The sequence below is a fragment of the Symphalangus syndactylus genome, chromosome 1 (genome assembly GCF_028878055.3).
Source record: "Symphalangus syndactylus isolate Jambi chromosome 1, NHGRI_mSymSyn1-v2.1_pri, whole genome shotgun sequence".
NCBI lineage: Eukaryota > Metazoa > Chordata > Mammalia > Primates > Hylobatidae > Symphalangus > Symphalangus syndactylus.
Window position 1 is genome coordinate 116,290,896 of NC_072423.2, and position 18,498 is coordinate 116,309,393.

An 18,498-nucleotide genomic window follows, 5' to 3' on the forward strand; every position below is an offset into this window, starting at 1 on the left:
TCAGGCGAGGCGCGCACCCAAGAGCCTGAAGCTACACAGCATTAATCTGTAGAAAGCCCTGATAATTTCCCCTCAAATGTTTTATTTTGAAAATATCAGAGTACAGAAAAGTTGAAAGTATGGCACATTGAATACCCGTATTTTCCATCTGGACTCAACAATGAACATTTTGCTATGTTTGCCTGATCTCTCAATACATACTTAAAATCATTTTTTTTTGAAAGTTGTAAACATCAGAACACTTCATTCCAAATACTTCAACATGCATCCCTTAAGATTAAGAATATTCTTCAAACTACCACCACCGTCACAGGTAAGAAAATTAACAAAAATTCCCCAATATCATCTAATAACCAGTCACATTCAAATTTCCCAACTGTCCTAAAACAGGTATTTTATAACTTTTTTTCAAATCAGTTTCACACACTTTAGTTGGTTATGGCTCTTTAGTTATGGGTTTTCGTTGTCATTGTTGGTTTTTACTTTTTATTTTGAAATGAGAGAATCACAGGAAGTTGCAAAGACAGCACCCTTCACCCACTTTCCCCTCATGGTTACATCTTACATAATATGAAAAAGGAAATCAACATTGGTACAGTATGTGTGTATAGGTATAGCACCTATAGATTTGTGTAACCACCACTACAATCAAAATACGCAAGTGTTCCATCACCACAAAGACCTTTCTGGTGCTACCTCTTTATAGTTACATCCAACCCTCTCCCCATTTTTCCTCCCACCATCCCTAACCTTTGGCAACCATTAATCCATTTTTCATCTCTATAGTTTTATCATTTTGAGAATGTTATATGAATATTTTCATACAGAATATGGCCTTTTGTGATTATTTTCACTCAGCATTAATTCCCTTGAAATTTATTTGAGTTGTTATGGATATCAATAAGTCAGCCAATTTTATTGCAGAGTAACAAGTATTCCATGGTAATACATAAACCACAATTTGTTTTAACCACCTAAGGAAGGATATATGGGTTGCCTACAGGTTTTGACCATTACAAATAAAGCTGCTATGAACATTCGTATACAGGTTTTTGTGTGAACGCGTTTTAATTTCTCTGGGATAAACGCTCAGCAGTGCAATTCCTGAGGCATGACATATACATGTTTGGTTTTACAAGAAACTGCCAAATTATATTCCAGAGTGGCTGTACCATTTTACAGTGCCAGCAATGTATGAAATCCTGTTTCTCTTCATCCTTGCCAGCAGTTACCACCATTAAAAAAAAAAAAGAAAAAAAGTCAAGCTATTCTGATAGGTGATATCTCACGATTTCACTTTGCATTTCCCTCATGCCTAATGATGTTGAACATCTTTTCATTTGCTTATTTGCTATCTATACTTCAGTGAAATGTCTGTTTTTTGCTTATTTTCTAATTGTATTTACTTATTACTGTTAAATTTTGAAAGTTCTTTATGTAGTTTACATACAAATCCTTTGTTGGATACGATTTGCAAATATTTTTTCCCAACCTGTAATATCTTTTCATCTTTGTAAAAAGGTCTCTTACAGGGTAAATTATCTTAATTTTGATGAAGTCCAATTTAAAATTTTTTTTCCTTCTAAGGAGCATGCTTTTGAGTCATCTGAGCCTTCTTAGCTCAGTCCTAGGTCCTGAAGTTGTTGGTTTACTGCCTATGGATATCCAATTGCTCCAACAGTATTTGCTGAAAATGCTATCCCTCCTCCATTGAATTGCTTTTGCTCCTGTCAAAAATCAATTGGCCATTTATGTGAGTCTATTTCTAGTTCTTAGTATCTAACGGCTTAGTATTATCTTTTAAAAACAAGCCTCCTCATCCATGTTTTAGACCTTTCATATCGAAATTTTCATACATACACAAAAGCAGAGAATGGTATAATAAACTCACAGCAGACTCAAGCCAGCTTGAACAATTTTCACTCCCCTCTCTTTTTCATCATAATAATATTTTGAAGAAGAATCCAGGGCAGCTTTCTTATACAATATTCCATGTTCTGGATGTGTCTGTTTCTCGTGGTGTCTTTTATTTGTTCCTCTGCCTCCTGTATTTCCTGTAACCTGGCAATGAGGTCCAAGAAGCTTGATTAAATTCAGGTTGAGCATTTTTCAGCTTATTACATCACAGAAGATGGCACGTTATGTGGGCTGTCTCAATCTAAGCAACGTGCCATTTTGTTACTTGGTGAAGAGGTAAATGACAGCATTCTCCATTGTTAAAGTATATATGTCCTTTGTAATTATTATATAAGCTGGGGTGATTCTTCAACAACATGGATGAAGCATTTTTATATTCATTATCTCATAAGAACTTTGTGAGGTAGATATTCTTCCTCCTGTTTAACAGATGAGGAATTCAAGGCTCCAAGAACTGAAGAGATTTTTTCTGAGGCAGATGGCAAAACCTGACCCCCATCCAGGTCTTAAGACTTTAAGCCTTAGGCCCCTTCCAGTTTGCACTCTTGGCTACCTTTCACTCTAATGAGGAACCAGCCCCCAATAAACCGTGGGGTTGAATTAATAACATTTATGATAATCAAAACACCACTTTAACATTATTAAAAAACGCAATCTTCACATTCAAGTATTATTCATAGTCCAGCTACATAAACAGAACTTTGAGAATTACAAATAAAAATTACCAACTCAAGAATATAGACTGAGTTAAACCCACAAATGTACTCAAGGGCACAGAATGGTTCACAAGGGGTAATGGGCACTGACTGCCCAAAAGTGGATTCTCCATTGGCTTAATCAGTGAAGAGCTTGGCTCCATGTGAAAAATTTACGTCCCAGTAAATTTAATGCTGGGACAGAACGTTGTTTCATGAGTAACAGGCTATCATTTGGCAGCAATGATGAAATACTGATTAGAATTCACAATGACTGTGGCAGGGATCATCAGCTCAACTGCTGGGTCAAGGATTTTTTCCCCTCTGAATAGGGAAAGCAGGGTACCACTGCTCTTCCATTTTGACACTCTCCGTCTGTTAAGTTTCAAATTCAAAAGCTGGAAAATAAATTGTTTTCCTTGGCATCACTGTTAATGGCTGGCCATAACATTTTTTTTCATACACATAAACTAGATATATAATCTATTAACTCCCTTAGATATTTTTAAAGGTAAATTTAAAAAATTATTCTTACAGCACTAAATTCCAGTTTGCTATTCACCATACTTCCTCTTATAAAAATGAGTATCTTTTAGGTTCATGGAATCCCCCATTCTAATATTGACTTAGTACACAAACTTACATGATCCCATGTTCTAAACTTTTACCATAACCTCTTTTATCCAAATTTATTCACAACTGAATGACTTCAAAACGTACTTTCACAAAGATCCTTTCACTTAACCCTCACGACAACCCTGTGAGGTAGGTATCATGTCAACACTTGACTGACAGGAAACTGAGGCTTTAGAGGCTGACTTAATAACATCGCATGGCCATTAAGGGAAAGCCAGGAATCAAAGGTAGGTCTTCTGATTTCCAGATCCAGTGCTCTTCTTAGGTTGTCCTCATCAGCAGACTCTTGTCCACCCAACTCCACACCTGACATTCTGGATCATACTGTCTGTTCAGGTTTTCTATAGCAGTGACACTATCTTTAAAATGCATACTATCTATACACATTTTAAAAAACAATGTCCACTTTTTATTATTAAATTTTTAATTTTATTAATAAATTTATTTTTATTTACTAAAGATGGGTCTCCCTGTGTTACCCAGGCTTGTCTCGAACTCCTGGGCTCAAGTGATCTTCCCACCTCGGCTTCCCAAAGTCCTGGGACTACAGGAGTGAGCCACTGCACCCAGCCCATGTCTACTTTTTAATACAAAGATATTGTTGCTCTCATTTACAACTATGTTATTAGATTTGGATTATGTTTTTGTAGACTTGAAAGTTGAGATGAACTTTATTTTTTCAGACAGAGTTTCACTCTTGTTGCCCAGGCTGGAGTGCATTGGCGCGATCCTGGTTCACTGCAACCTCCACCCTGCCGGGTTCAAGCGACTCTCCTGTCTCAGCCTCCTGAGTAGCTGGGATTACAGGTGTGTGCCCCCATGCCCGGATAATTTTTGTATTTTAGTAGAGACAGGGTTTCACCACATTGGTCAGGCTGGTCTCGAAATCCTGACCTCAGGTGATCCACTTGCTTCAGCCTCTCAAAGTGCTGGGATTACAGGCATGAGCCACCAAGCCCGGCCTATTAACTTTCTTCTATATGCTACTCATTTGTCTAGTAAAGAGTAAATAATAAACTTTTTCCTTAGAAGAAATATGTATCATTTGTCCAACAGTTACTTAAGTAGGCAGGGATTCTATTCCATTTTACATATGACACTAGATTTTCTGAATCTCAATCTTGGACTCATTGGTGTTTTGTAGCCAAGAGAATTCCCCAATGGTATGGATTTTCTGTTGAAGATGAAGGTTGGAAGTCTGAGAGAATTCTTTTTCAGACACATGACATTCACAAGGTTTTTCATCTGTGTGGATTTTCTGATGTACAGTAAGGTTTTTTCTTTGCCTAAAAACTTTACTACAATCATTACACCCATAGGGTTTCTCCCCTGTGTGAATTCTCTGGTGGCCAACTAAATTCCTCTTAGAAGTAAAGGATTTCCTACACTTCTCACACTCATAAGGTTTTTCCCCAGTGTGCATTCTCTGATGTACAACAAGGTTTTTATTCTGACTAAAGTCTTTTCCACACTCATTACATTTATAAGGTTTCTCTCCAGTATGGATTCTTTGATGTACCATAAGATTTCTACTAGAGGTAAGGACTTTCCTACATATATGACATTCGTAGGTTTTTTCTCCACTGTGAATTCTTTGATGTTCGATCAGGTTTCTGTTGTAGGTAAAACCTTTTCCACACTCATTACATGCATAGGGCTTCTCGCCAGTGTGGATCCTCTGATGGGCTATAAGGTTTGAGCGGTAACTGAAGACTTTCCCACAGTCATTGCATTTATAAGATTTTTCCCTCGTGTGAATTCTCTGATGTCCAATGAGGCTTTTCTTCAGAATGAAGCATTTGCCACACTCATCACACTCATAGGGTTTCTCACCACTGTGGATTCTCTTATGCTCAATGAGGTTTCTGTTTGAACTGAAAGCTTTTCCACACTCACTACATTCAAAAGGTTTTTCTCCGGTGTGGATTCTCCGATGTACAAGCAGGCTTGAATTGTAACTGAAAGCCTTCCCACAATCCTCACATTTGTAGGCTTTCTCTTGTGTATGGAGTTTCTGATGGACCATAAAACTTTTGCTCATAATAAAGGTTTTCCCACACTCTCGACATTCATATGGCTTCTCCCCATTGTGGAGTCTCTCATGGTCAATGAGGTTTCTGTTTGAACCGAAGACCTTACCACAATCTTTACATTCATAGAGATTCTCTCCAGTGTGGAACCTTTGATGTAAAATGAGGCTCTTCTTCAGAATAAAAACTTTCCCACATTCATTACATTCATAGGGCTTCTCCCCATTGTGGAGTCTCTGGTGATCAAAAAGGTAAGCACTTTGAGTAAAGGCTTTCCCACATTCAGTGCATTTATAAGGTTTCTCTCTGCTGTGCATCCTCTTATGGTCAATGAAGTTTGACTTAGAACTGAAAATCTTCCCACACTTTTTACAACCAAAGGTTTTCTTTTCTGTGTGGACTCTCTGATGTAAGAGGAGGCTTTTGCTTCGAATGAAAACTTTTCCACATTCTTTACACTTGTAAGGGTTCTCTGCACTGTGGAGTCGCTGATGGTCAATAAGATAAGTGGTCTGAGCAAAGGTCTTTCCACATTCATCACATTTATAGGGTTTTTCCCCAGAGTGGATTCTCTGGTGCAGAATGAGGCTCTTCTTCAGAATGAAAGCTTTCTGACACTTATTACATTTATAAGGTTCTTCCCCTTTGTGGAGCCTCTGATGGTCAATGAGGTAAGCATTCTGAGAGAAAACTTTCCCACATTCATTACACTTATAAGGTCTCTCCCCTGAATGGCGCCTTAGATGTATAATTAGGCCTGAGTGCCTATAGAAGCCCTTTCCACACTCCTTACACTTATAAGGTTTCTCCCCAGTGTGGATCCTCTGATGGTTTAGAAGGTAAGCACTTTGAGAAAATGCTTTCCCACATTCATTACATTTATAAGGTTTCTCCCCTGAATGGTTCCGTAAATGCATTAGAAGGCTCGAACGCTGAATAAAGCCTTTTCCACATTCCTTACATTTATGAGGTTTCTCACCAGTGTGGATTCTCCGATGGTTTATAAGATGGGAGATTTTATTAAAATGTTTACAACATATATCACATTTATAAAACTTCTTTCCTTCAGTACCTATTAAACTTTCAGAAACAGCTGAACTGAAAGTCAAGTTGTCTCCTAATTCCTTCCACTTTTGGCCTTGTTTCTCTGGTGGAGTCCTTTTCTTCTTGTCTCGTTCACAAAGGGAACCTTTCTTCACTGTATCTGCCCTTTCATCTGTTTCATTTCCCCACTGACTTGCCAAAACTTGCCATTCACACTCTTCTTCAAAATCAAGGACCCGGGGAACACTTCCTTGAAGTCTTTTTGATGTTCCTTTATGAGAGTCTGCTCTTTGAGAACTACTTGGCTTTGATGTCACCTCCTCATTCTCGGTCATGGTCTCCCATTCTGGTAAAAGGAATTAAAAATGCAAATGTTACCACGTCCCTGTGTTTGGAAGAACAGGATCTTCAAATGACTTTAAAACATTCTAGGAAGGCACACTTTGATATGCATACAAAAAGGAGAAACTTTTCATTAAATGAAGGTACAAAGAATAATGCTACACTGACAAGATGCTGTAAATGGATTAACATACAACTCAGGTTGAGACATTTTTAAGTGCTTTGTCTTCAGGAAGCAGATAGAAAAATAGAAATAATGCTGAGAAAACAGAAGCAAGGAAAACCAGAGAGAAAACATAGGATCTTATGGAGGTGGTTCATATCTAAGGAACTTGGATAGAAGAGCAAGAACCATTGGATTAGAAGTAACTTTCTTTATTATTTTCTTCATGTTAGAAAGATGGAAACTTTAAGGGAAGGAAAATACACGTAAGGGCTCTCAAAGGCAATTTTTAATTTTTGAAAAGTCAAAGGCATGAATACTTTTTAACTGGTTGAAAGCAATTAACCAACAGAAAAGAAATCCCTTGAAAAGCAACTTAATTCTTAGAATTCATATATAACTCCTACTCCGTTTAAAATTAAGAAATGGAAATTTTAAAATTCATTTTAAAAAGCCAGGTCTGTTATGAACTCCCTTAATTACACACAAAAGGTAAGAGAAGAAATACAGAAAGAAAAGGGAAAATAGAATAAAAGTATGAAAACATCTGTAAAATGATGAGGCTGAACTAATCTCCAAGGTTCCTATCTACTCCAATATTCTCAACTATTTTAAAATATGAACAGTATGAAAATGTTTTGGAAGTTTACTTTCAAACTACCCAAGTGTGAGAGAAATTATGAGCCAGTTCCCCCAAACTGTCTAGTAAGTAAAGTCATGTGAATAACAGTAACATCATCTTCTCTTTGAATATAACAATACTTTTCTTCTATCTAAACAGAGAGAGAAGAGAAGAGTGCAGCCATTTTATTTCATTACACATTTCTTTAAGATTATGAGAGGATGAGGATGGCAAAGATCCAACAAATATTAACTTGAACTACAGACATTCTTAGGTCAGGCCCTCATATCTCATCTCAACTGCCCTTCTCTCTAGGACTCAGGCAGGACTGCCAATCACACTACCGAACCACCTGGCTGCAGGGACGGGTATGTGTCTTAAGCCTATCTAATGCTGGTACTTCAGTTTCCCTATTCACAGTGAGGTTTCAAACATAAGGAGAGGCCGGGCACGGTGGCTCATGCCTGTAATTCCAGCACTCTGGGAGGCTGAGGAGGGCGGATCACTTGAGGTCAGGAGTTTGAGATCAGCCTGGCCAACATGGTGAAATCCTGTCTCTACCAAAAATACAAAAATTAGCTGGGCATGGTGGTGCACACCTGTAATCCCAGCTACTCAGGAAGCTGAGGCAGGAGAATCACTTGAACCGGGGAGGTAGAGGTTGCAGTGAGCCGAGATCACACCACTGCATTCCAGCCTGGGTGACAGAGCAAGACTCCATCTCAAAACAAAACAAAACAAGAACAAAACAAACAAAAAACAAAGACAAAGAGAATGCTGATGGAGTGGGGGGCTGCTTCTATATAATGAAACAAACTTTAAGGAAATTAAGTGTTACAAGTAGTTAATCTGAGATGGAAAATAGTTAAGAAATTAGCAACTCTTTTATCAGTAGCTAATTAGCTGGTTAAACTATTTAATGTTTTTAGCTTAGGAATCAGACTATATATGGGCCTCTTGAGCTTTTTAAGACTTTGTAGACTACAAAGTCTTAAAAAGCTCAAGAGGCCCATATATAGTCTGAAAAATGTCAGAATGATAGAGGGAGCTGGTTACTTTCCATAACTTTTGGTGAATGAAGCCTGCAAGAAAGAGACACAGGCTTTCCTACCACTAACACCCCCGCCTTTCATCTGCCTTAATCTATGCGTACCTTCTGTCAATGACCTTTCCAATAGGTAAATTTGATCCTGTCACTTACCTGTACAAAATACCTAACTCTTCATTGCCTACAGGACAAAGCAGAAATAACCACTGGAGTCAAAGAGATATCTTCACCCACTGCCTGTTTTTCTGGTATCAACTATTGTCAGTATCTCTTATGCCCCTAGACTCTAGCCACAGTGAACTACATGCAGCTGCCCAAACATGTCATTTCTTGCCTCTCTATCACTGCCCGTGTCCTTTCCTCTTCCTGAATTGCTCTTCCTCTTTCCAACTCACTACCCAAGCCCGTACCTACACCCTTTAAAACTAAGCTCTAAAGTCACTCTCTGGACATTAACATTGATCTTAAAAAAATAAAAAGGAGTATAAATGATACTATCAATGATACTGTGCCAATAAATTAAGACGACTTAGATGAAATAGGCAAATTCCTAGAAAGCCACAAATTACTAAAACTGACTCAAGAAAAAAATGGAAAATCTGAGTAGGTCTACAACAGGGAAAGAAATTGAATCAGTAATTAAAAAAAAAAATTACCCCCACCACCTGCCTGCACACAAAAAGCCCAGGCCCAGGTTGCTTCACTGGCAAATTCTAACAAACCTTAAAAGAATACCATTTCTTCACAAATTCTTCCAATAAACAGAAACATTTCCCAACTAATTCTATGAAGCCAGTGTTGCCCTGATAGCAAAACCAGACATAACCATCACAAAAAAGAAAACTATAGATAAATATAGCTTATGAATACAAATATAAAAATCCTCAACAAAATGCTAACTAACCAAATCTAGCAGGACATAAAAAGAATTATACACCATGACCAGGTGAGATTTATCACAGGAAAATAATGTTGGTATAACACTAGGAAACCAATTAATGTAATACACCATATCAACAAAATGAAAAACAAAAACCACATCATCATGACAATAGATAAAACACTCCATGGTGATAAAAACACTCAACAAAGTAGAAATAGAATTTCTGGCCAAGCACAGTGGCTCATGCCTGTAATCCCAGTGCTTTGGCAAGCCAAGGTAGGTGGACTGCTTGAGGCTGAGAGTTTGAGACCAGCTTGGGGAACATGGTGAGACACTGTCTCTACAGAAAAACAAACGAACAAACAAATAATTAGCTTGGTGTGTGCCTGTGGTCCTAGATATGTGGGAGGCTGAGATAAGAGGATTAGGAGGATTACTTCAGCCTAGGAAGTTGAGGATGTAGTCAGCCGTGATCGTGCCACTGCACTCTAGCCTGGGCAACAGAGTAAGACAGTGTTCAAAAAAATTAAAATAAATTATATTTCGTGGTGAAAGACTGAATGTGTTCTCTCTAAGGACAAGAACAAGAAAAGGCTGTCTGCTCTTGCCACTTCTAGTCAACATGTACTGGAGGTTCTAGCAAGAGAAAGAAATAAAAGGCATCCAGATTGTAAAGGAAGAAGTAAAATTATCTCTTTGCAGATGACAAAATCTTGCATATAGACAATCCTTAGAAATCACTAAAAAACTATTAAAACTAATAAATAAGTACAGCAAGATTGCAGGATACAAGCTCAACATATAAAAATCAGCCTGACATAGTGGCACACACCTGTAGTCCCAGCTATTCAGTAGGTTTAGGCTGAGGACTGCTTGAGCCCAGGAGCTCAAGGTCAGCCTGAGAAACATATAAAACCCCATCTCATTAAAAAAAAAAAAAAAAGTGGTAGTTCTATGCATTAGTATGAAATAATCCACAAAGAAAATTAATAAAACATTTATAATAGTCTCAGAAACAATAAGATTAGGATAAATTTAACAAAAGAAGTGAAAAACTTATATTCTGAAAACTACAAAACATTATTGAAAGAAGCTGAAGGCCTAAATAAATGGAAAGAAACCTCATGTTCAAAGATTAAAAGATTTAACATGGATAAATGGCATCAGACTGATCTACAGATTCACTGCAATCCCTACTAAAATCTCAGCTTGCTTCTTCAAAGATATTGACCAGCTGATACTAAAATTAGATGGAAAGTCAAGAGACCTAGAGTAGCTAAAACAATCTTGAAAAAGAACAGTTGGAGGACTCACACCTTTTTATTTCAAAATGTACTATGAAGCCAAAATAGTAAGAGAGGGTGATACTGACATAAGGGTAGATAGACATATAGATCAAAGGACTAGAATTGAGACTTTAGAAATAAACCCTGATATTTATAATCAACTGCTTTTTTAAAAGGGTGCCAAAACAATGCAATGGGGGAAAGCACAGTCTTTTCAACAAATGGTGCCTGGGATAAATGGTGCCACATGCAAAAGAATGAAGATGGATCCTTATCTCATACTATATACAAAAATTAACTCAAAATGGATAAAAGACTGAAATGTAAGAGCTAAAACTTAAAAGAAAACATAGACATAAATCTTCCCAGCCCTAGATTAGTGATAGTTTCTTAGACATGACACCAAAAGCAGAAGCAACAAAAGAAAAAAAAAACTGGAACTCATCAAAATTAATGACTTTTGTCCTTCAAAGGATACCATCAAGTAAAGAAAAAGTCACCAGGCCCAGTGGCTCATGCCTGTAATGCCAGCACTTGGGGAGGCTGAGGCAGGAAGATCGCTTGAGGCCAGGAGTTCAAGACCAGCTTGGGCAACACAGTAAGACTCTGTCTCTACGAAAAATTTTAAAATTAGCCAGGCTGGTGGGGTGCATTTGTAATCTCAGCCACTTGGGAGGCTGAGGTGAGAGGATCGCTTGAGCCCAGGAGTTCAAGGCTGCAGTAAGCTATGATCACACCACTACACTCCAGCCTGGGCAACAGGGCAAGACCCCACAGAATGGGAGAAAATATTTGTAAGTCATATATCTGTTACGGGACTTATATAGAGAATATATAAAGAACTCTTACAACTTAGTAATAAAAAGACAAATAACTTAGTTAAAATATAGACAAAGAATCTGAATAGACAGTTTTCTCCGAAGACATACATATAGTCAATAAGAACATAAACAGTTGCTCGACATCATTAACCATCAGGGAAATGCACATCAAAACCACAGTGAGATATCATTTCAGACCCACTAGGATAGTTAAAATAAAAAAGACAGATAATAACAAGTGTTACAGATGATGTAGAGAAACAGGAACCCTTATACACTGCTGGTAGGAGTGTAAAATGGTGCAGTTGCTTTGGAAAACAGTCTGGAAGTTCCTCAAATGATTAAATACAGAGTTATCATAAGACCTAGCAATTCTACTCCTAGGTAGAAATGAAAACATATATCCACACAAAAAATTGTACACAAATGTTCATAGCAGCATTATTCATAATGGACCAAAAGTGGAAGTACCTAAGTGTTTATCAACTGATAAATGGGAGATATATCCATTCAATGGAATATTTGGCAATAAAAAGGAATAAAGAACTGATAGCTGATACAACATGGATGAGCCTTAAAAACACTATGCTAAGTAAAAGAAGCCAATCATAAATGACCACATATTGCATGATTCCATTTATATGAAATGTTTCAAATACACAAATCTACAGAGGTAGAAAGTAGATTGGTGCCTGCTAGGGCTGCATTGGAGGAATGAGTTAGGTGAAATGAAGGTGGACTGCTGAAGGGTTCAAGGTTCCTTTTGGGGTTGATGAAATTCTTTTTTTTTTTTCTTTGAGACAGAGTCTTGCTCTGTCACCCAGGCTGGAGTGCAATGGCATGATCTCGGCTCACTGCAAGCTCCGCCTCCCAGGTTCAAGCCATTCTCCTGCCTCAGCCTCCCAAGTAGCTGGGACTACAGACAACCGCCACCACACCTGGCTAATTTTTTTATATTTTTAGTAGAGACAGGGTTTCCCCGTGTTAGCCAGGATGGTCTTGATCTCCTGACCTCATGACCCACCCGCCTTGGCCTCCCAAAGTGCTGGGATTACAGGCATGAGCCACCACGCCGGCCGCAAATGTTTTAAAATTATTGTGGTGATGGTTGCACAACTCTGTGAATACACAATAACCACTGAACTATACACTTTAAATGGTGAATTTTATGGTATGTTAAATATACCTCAAAAAAACTGTTATAAATCTTTCCCTCCTGGTGGAGGAACTGGGAACCATCCACCTCCTCCTCCCACTGTCCCAATCCTTCCATCATTCCCAGGCTCCTATGGGCTCACACAAACTTATGCACCCTTTTATTATACAGAATGTGCCAAATTATATTCTAATTATAAGTGGAAATGTCTATCTCTCCAATTTGAATGTACTTTAAGGCAGGGGCTAAGCCTGACATGGGAGGTACTGAATATTTTTTAATACTTTCCTTCAAGTTTTAGTCCAATCTCCTAAATAAACATATATAAATATTTTACATACTGAAGTAGTATGTACAAGTTATCTTGGAGTCTGCTTTTCTACCACAGTTTATCGATGCATGAAAATTGAGTACACAGAGTTGTCATAATATTTGATAGTGTCATAATATACTGTTAGGTCAAAACACCATGCTCTGCTTAGTACTTTATCTTAGAGAATTTGTTTTGCCCAACTTTTAACCATCATAGTTACCTGGGACTATTTTTAGACATATAACTTTTATTTTCTCTTTCTGAACCATTTCTTTAATGTATCTAAAATCAGAGTTACTAAGTCAATGGGAATAAACATTGGGCATCTGCTTGCCCAAAGCCCCAACAACATTGGAGTGCACATTTTTAAAAAAAATTTATTAAAGTAGGTTCAAGTTTCTTTTTCTTCAAAGAGCTAGAATAATCAAGCAATTACATTATTTTATTTTATTTTTTTTTTTTTTTTAGTTTAACTCTTAGACCTATCTGGAATTTATTTTAGTGTACAGCATGAGGTATGGGTCCATGGTGAGTGTTCTTCATAAAATTAGCCAATTAATCCATATAGTCTATTTTAAAATTTTTAGGAAAGATTGATTATTGAGTAAATAGCTTTGGAACTACTGAAAGCTACTTGGGTTAAAAAACAAGCTTGGAGGGTGGTGCATGCCCAGAGTCCCAGCTACTTGGGAGGCTGGGGTGGAAGGTTTGCTTGAGGCCAGGAGTTTGAGGCCAGCCTGGGCAGCATAGTGAGACTGCCATCTCAAAAAACAATAAAACCCCTCCACAAGATGTCTATGTCATTCTATGTATCAAGATAAATTGATAAATATCAAGATGGATTAAAGCTTAAATGTCAGAATAAAATGATAAATAAGAAAATACAGCTGGGTATGGTGGCTCACGCCTATAATCCCAGCACTTTGGGAGGCCGAGGCGGGTGGATCACCTGAGGTCAGGAGTTCAAGACCAGCCTGGCCAACATGGCGAAACCCCGTCTCTACTAAAAATACAAAAATTAGCTGGGCGTGGTGGTGCATGCCTGTAGTCCCAGCTACTTGGGAGGCTGAGGCAGGAGAATTGCTTGAACCCAGGAGGCAGAGGTTGCAGTGAGCTGAGATTGCGCCATTGCACTACAGCCTGGCTGACAAGTGGAAACGCTGTCTCAAAAGAAAAAAAAAAAAAAGGAAAATATAGGTGGATTTACAAAATAATTTTATGCGGAAAAAGACCACTAAGACCATAAAGGAAAATACTGCTAAGTTTGACAACATAAAAGATTTTCTAAGGCTTAAAAAAAATTAATAAATAATACTGAAAGGCAAACAAATGGGAAAAACATATGCAACAACTGACAAAGCATTAGCAGTAGTTCTATATATAAGAAGTATATGAATAGGAGTAAAATGACCAATAAACATATGAAGAGATTTCAATCACACTAATAATGAAAACATGAAAAACAAACAAAAGATGGTATTCTTCATCTACCTAGCAAAGATTTAATTAAAAGACTGACCAAATCATGAGCATATCCAGGGGAAATTGGCTCTCCTGTGTGCTCTTTCTGTGGGAGTTCAATTCAAGTATCATTGGTAGAAAATAATTTGCTAATATGTATCAAAGTATAAAATCTACAGACTGTTTCACCCACCACTGCCACTACTGAGATACTAAAGGATACAGTCTCAAAAGTATGAAAATGTACAGTTTAAATTATTAAAGACAATAAAATAAAGTTGCTAGGTACAAAATTAACACACACAAAAAGTACTTTCATATATGCAGATGACAGTCAATTAGAAAATAAAGAAAAGACTCCAATTCCAAAGAATAAATATTACCAGAAATATGCAAGATCTAGGCAATTTTAAAACATGCCTGATGCATACAAAGGCAGTACAGAAAAAATGGAATGTTATGTAATGTTCTTGAATAGAAACATTCAGAATCATAAAGCTGTCAATGTAAAGCATGATACACAGACCATGCAATACTCTGCAGCCATTTAAACTGATACTGTAAATCTGTATTTCAGTCAAAGTTAGTTCCTGTGGCTGATTACCCAGTTCTGAACGTTGATTTCTCCAAAGAGAATTCTACTCTTTTCTTCAAGTTCCAGTATAAATGCTACCTCCTTTATGGCCTTTGCTAATCCCTAGGAATGAAACTGATTGCCCCGTTTTCTGCATTTTCATCACACGAGGTTTATGCCACTCTTGTACCAATTATTTTACTCTGCCTTGTATATTTAATATTTCTGTAATCATCTCCTAAACCATCGTAAGCTATTTAAGGGCAGAATCACATCATTTTCACAGCTGTACCATGATAGGTATTTAATGTTTGCTGGAAGCAAAAAAGGCTAAAAATTTTTTTGAAATATTCTTTCATTATTTATCAAAGAAATCTATTTTAGAATATATATTATAACTTTAAAAATATATTAGCAACAATTTAGAATTGTGGGATTACTCAGTACAAATGAAGGCAGAGCAAAAGGAGTGTTCTTATATACCACTTCTAAGAACTGAGAGGACAGGGATCGCTACAGAAAGTAATTTGGCAATATGAAGCAAGAGCCTTAAAGCCATTCAAACACTTATGCCCAGTAATTGTACCTCTAAAAATAATAAAACATTTTAGAAGGCCTTAGGCACAGGGACAGATGATTATTACAGCAATTATCCAAAATAAGGAATGGCTGACTGAATTATGGTACAAATCACATAGCCAATATAGATAATAACTGCAAAGAGTTTGTAACATGTGAGAACACACACAAGGAAAGCAAGCTATAAAACTGTGCAGACACACACATACACATGTTTGAACAATGTAAAAAACCCCTCAAACATACAGAAAAAACAGAAAGGTAATATATCAAAATGATAATAGTTATCTGGAAATAGCTCTGTTAAGGAAGGCTTTTTTTCTTCTTTGTAATATTCAGTGTTTTCCAAAATATGTATACGCTACTTTTATAATCAGAAAACAAATAAAGGCTGGTGAAATAAAGGTAAGCATCATAGAAAGAAGAATCCTTACCTAGGGAGGTCACATTTCCATAATTCTCCAGCATCACATCCCAGTACAAGGCCCTCTGGATTGGGCCCAAACATGCCCATTCCTCTGAAGTGAAGCATACTGACACCTCCTCGAACATTACCAACTCCTGAAATAACAAGTGTGTGTGAGATTACCAATGCCCAGGAACTTGCCTGTCAACAGGTTCCCTTCACTTCTGGGGAAGGGATATGCTGTGAGGCCATGAGTGCATAACAGACATCAGGGAGACATAAGGAGATCACATGTAAAGTCTGTCTTCCAATAGCACAGACCTTGATTTAGAAATGGGAACTGACTGGACATCGAAGCACAAGGATGAGAGAGGGCACTTCAGCCACAGTTACGCTGTGCAGATGGGAAGGAAAGAGAGTGCAAACCTTACCTGGGGCTGGGCTGTTAGGAGCATAAGTGCCATTAATTGATTTCTTGGGTTCTCTTCCTGGGAAAGGGCAGAAGCTTCAGGAGCAGGAGAATCTGAGGAAGGAGAAAAAGCTGCATATGGGACCTACAAACCTTTTCTGAGTGACCCCACTTGCAGAGCTGGAATAACACAAAGAGTAGCAATAAGAATGATACAAGGCAGGGCATGGTGGCTCACACCTGTAATCCTAGCGCTTTGGGAAGCTGAGGTGGGTGGATTGCAAAGTCAAGAGATTAAGACCATCCTGGCCAACATGGTGAAACCCTGTTTCTACTAAAAATACAAAAAAATTAGCTGGGCGTGGTGGCACATGCCTGTAGTCCCAGCTACTCAGGAGGCTGAGGCATGAGAGTGGCTTGAACCCGGGAGGTGGAGGTTGCAGTGAGCCGAGATTGCGCCATTGCACTCCAGCCTGGCAACAGAGCAAGACTCCATCTCAAAAAAAAAAAAAAAAAAAAAGGCCAGGTGCAGTGGCTCACGCCTGTAATCCCAGCACTTTGGGAGACCAAGGCGGGCGGATCACGAGGTCAGATCGAGACCATCTTTGCCAACATGGTGAAACCCCGTTTCTACTAAAAAAAATATTAAAAAACTAGCTGGGCATGGTGGCAGGTGCCTGTAGTCCCTGCTACTCAGGAGGCTGAGGCAGGAGAATGGCGTAAACCCGGGAGGCGGAGGTTGCAGTGAGCTGAGATCGTGCCACTGCACTCCAGCCTGGGCGACAGAGTGAGACTCCGTCTCAAAAAAAAAAAAAAAAAAAAAAGAATGTATACAAGGTCAGAGGGGCCCAAGAAAAAAGGAGAGAACAACAGAACAGCAGAAAGAAACTGGCACTGTAAGAGACTCCTAGACATGGTAGCAGAGGAAGCAACTCCCTGGAAGTAGGGGGATGAGCCACAGAAAGGGTCCTGGAACAGCCCAAAACCCAGAGCACTGAGTAAATACCATGCTGAGGATCCTGGAGGTTGAATGCCACTAGGTCAGTAGGAGGATGCAGGCAAATTTCAGCTGCTATGTGGCTGCCAGGAAGTACAGGAGGAAGTGTTGTTCCTGGGGCACTCACTGCCTTCTGGAGAGTGTCCTGATCCTGGACAAAGACTGGAACCTGGAAACAAGTAAAATAAGCTAGCTCTTCTTGTTCCTTAAGAAAATAGACTCACCTAAGCACTGTGGACCTCTTTCTGCCCACAATTTAGAACTGTGAGATCAGAGAGACCCACCTCAAGTATGGAGCATCAAAACAGCAGTAAAGCTTTGCATTGAGAACAATGGAGCTGCCCTCGAGCCCCACTCATGGCACTGGTGACCTCTCCCAGAGGAGACTGTACACAACGGTGGGAACAGAAGCCAGACCTGGGTGTGGGTTAAGGAGGGAATGGGAAGTAATAAGCAGTAATTAAGAGCATGGATTTTAGCTTCAGACTGTTTTAGATCGGACTTCAGTCACATCTCTTCTACTTATTTACCATCTACTTATTGACCCCTTTACCTAGCCCTTTGTGCTCAAATACAACTAACACTAAAATTGGCACCAAGATACTTGGTTTTGCGGCCAGCTAGACGTCTGCCTCAGTTTCCTTATCTCTCAAATGAGGATGTATTAGTAATTTGTAATGAAATATATAGCTCTAAAATTGTTCACGTTATGATTAAAACAAACAAGCCCATCCTTAATGCCACACCCAAGTTTGAGTTATGATTCAGACGTCTTATACAGAAATGTTTCTAGTGAGCTACAGATGTACAAAAAGAAATCTCACACACATGAGAGGCTACATTAAGATCCCAATCTAATGGTCAAGGATATCTTATCAGAAGCAAATATCTTAACCCAGTCCCTTGGCTTGCAGATCCCTAGTAGGGCACACAAGAGGAGATCTTACCAAGATTTGGAAAGCTTCATTCTTGTTATGCTACTGCCATTTTATTTATTTATTTAAAGACAGGATCTCACTCCATCACCCAGGCTGGAGTGCAATGGTGTAATCATAGCTCACTGCTGCCTCAACCTCCTGGGTTCAAGTGATCCTCCCACCTCAGCCTTCTAAGTAG

The 18,498-nt window shown here is 38.5% G+C and overlaps 1 protein-coding gene across 10 annotated transcripts in view; it reads right to left on the bottom strand.

Moving 5' to 3' along the window:
* Positions 1 to 62: 62 nt before the first annotated feature.
* ZNF197 (zinc finger protein 197) overlaps positions 63 to 18,498 on the bottom strand; it is a 56,546-nt gene continuing 38,110 nt past the window's right edge. For 6 of the 10 annotated variants that reach the window (XM_063611093.1, XM_063611101.1, XM_063611095.1 and 3 more), the window contains 4 exons: positions 17,392 to 17,551; positions 16,408 to 16,499; positions 16,005 to 16,131; positions 63 to 6,668 (listed from right to left, as the gene is read on the bottom strand). In XM_063611093.1, the coding sequence (XP_063467163.1) occupies positions 4,348 to 6,668; positions 16,005 to 16,131; positions 16,408 to 16,499; positions 17,392 to 17,551 (2,700 nt within the window). In that variant the 3' untranslated portion in view covers positions 63 to 4,347. Of the gene's footprint in view, positions 6,669 to 16,004; positions 16,132 to 16,407; positions 16,500 to 17,391; positions 17,552 to 17,666; positions 17,800 to 18,498 lie in introns of all 10 variants that reach the window. The other 4 variants (XM_055280583.2, XM_055280590.2, XM_055280573.2 and 1 more) reach the window with 3 other exon arrangements.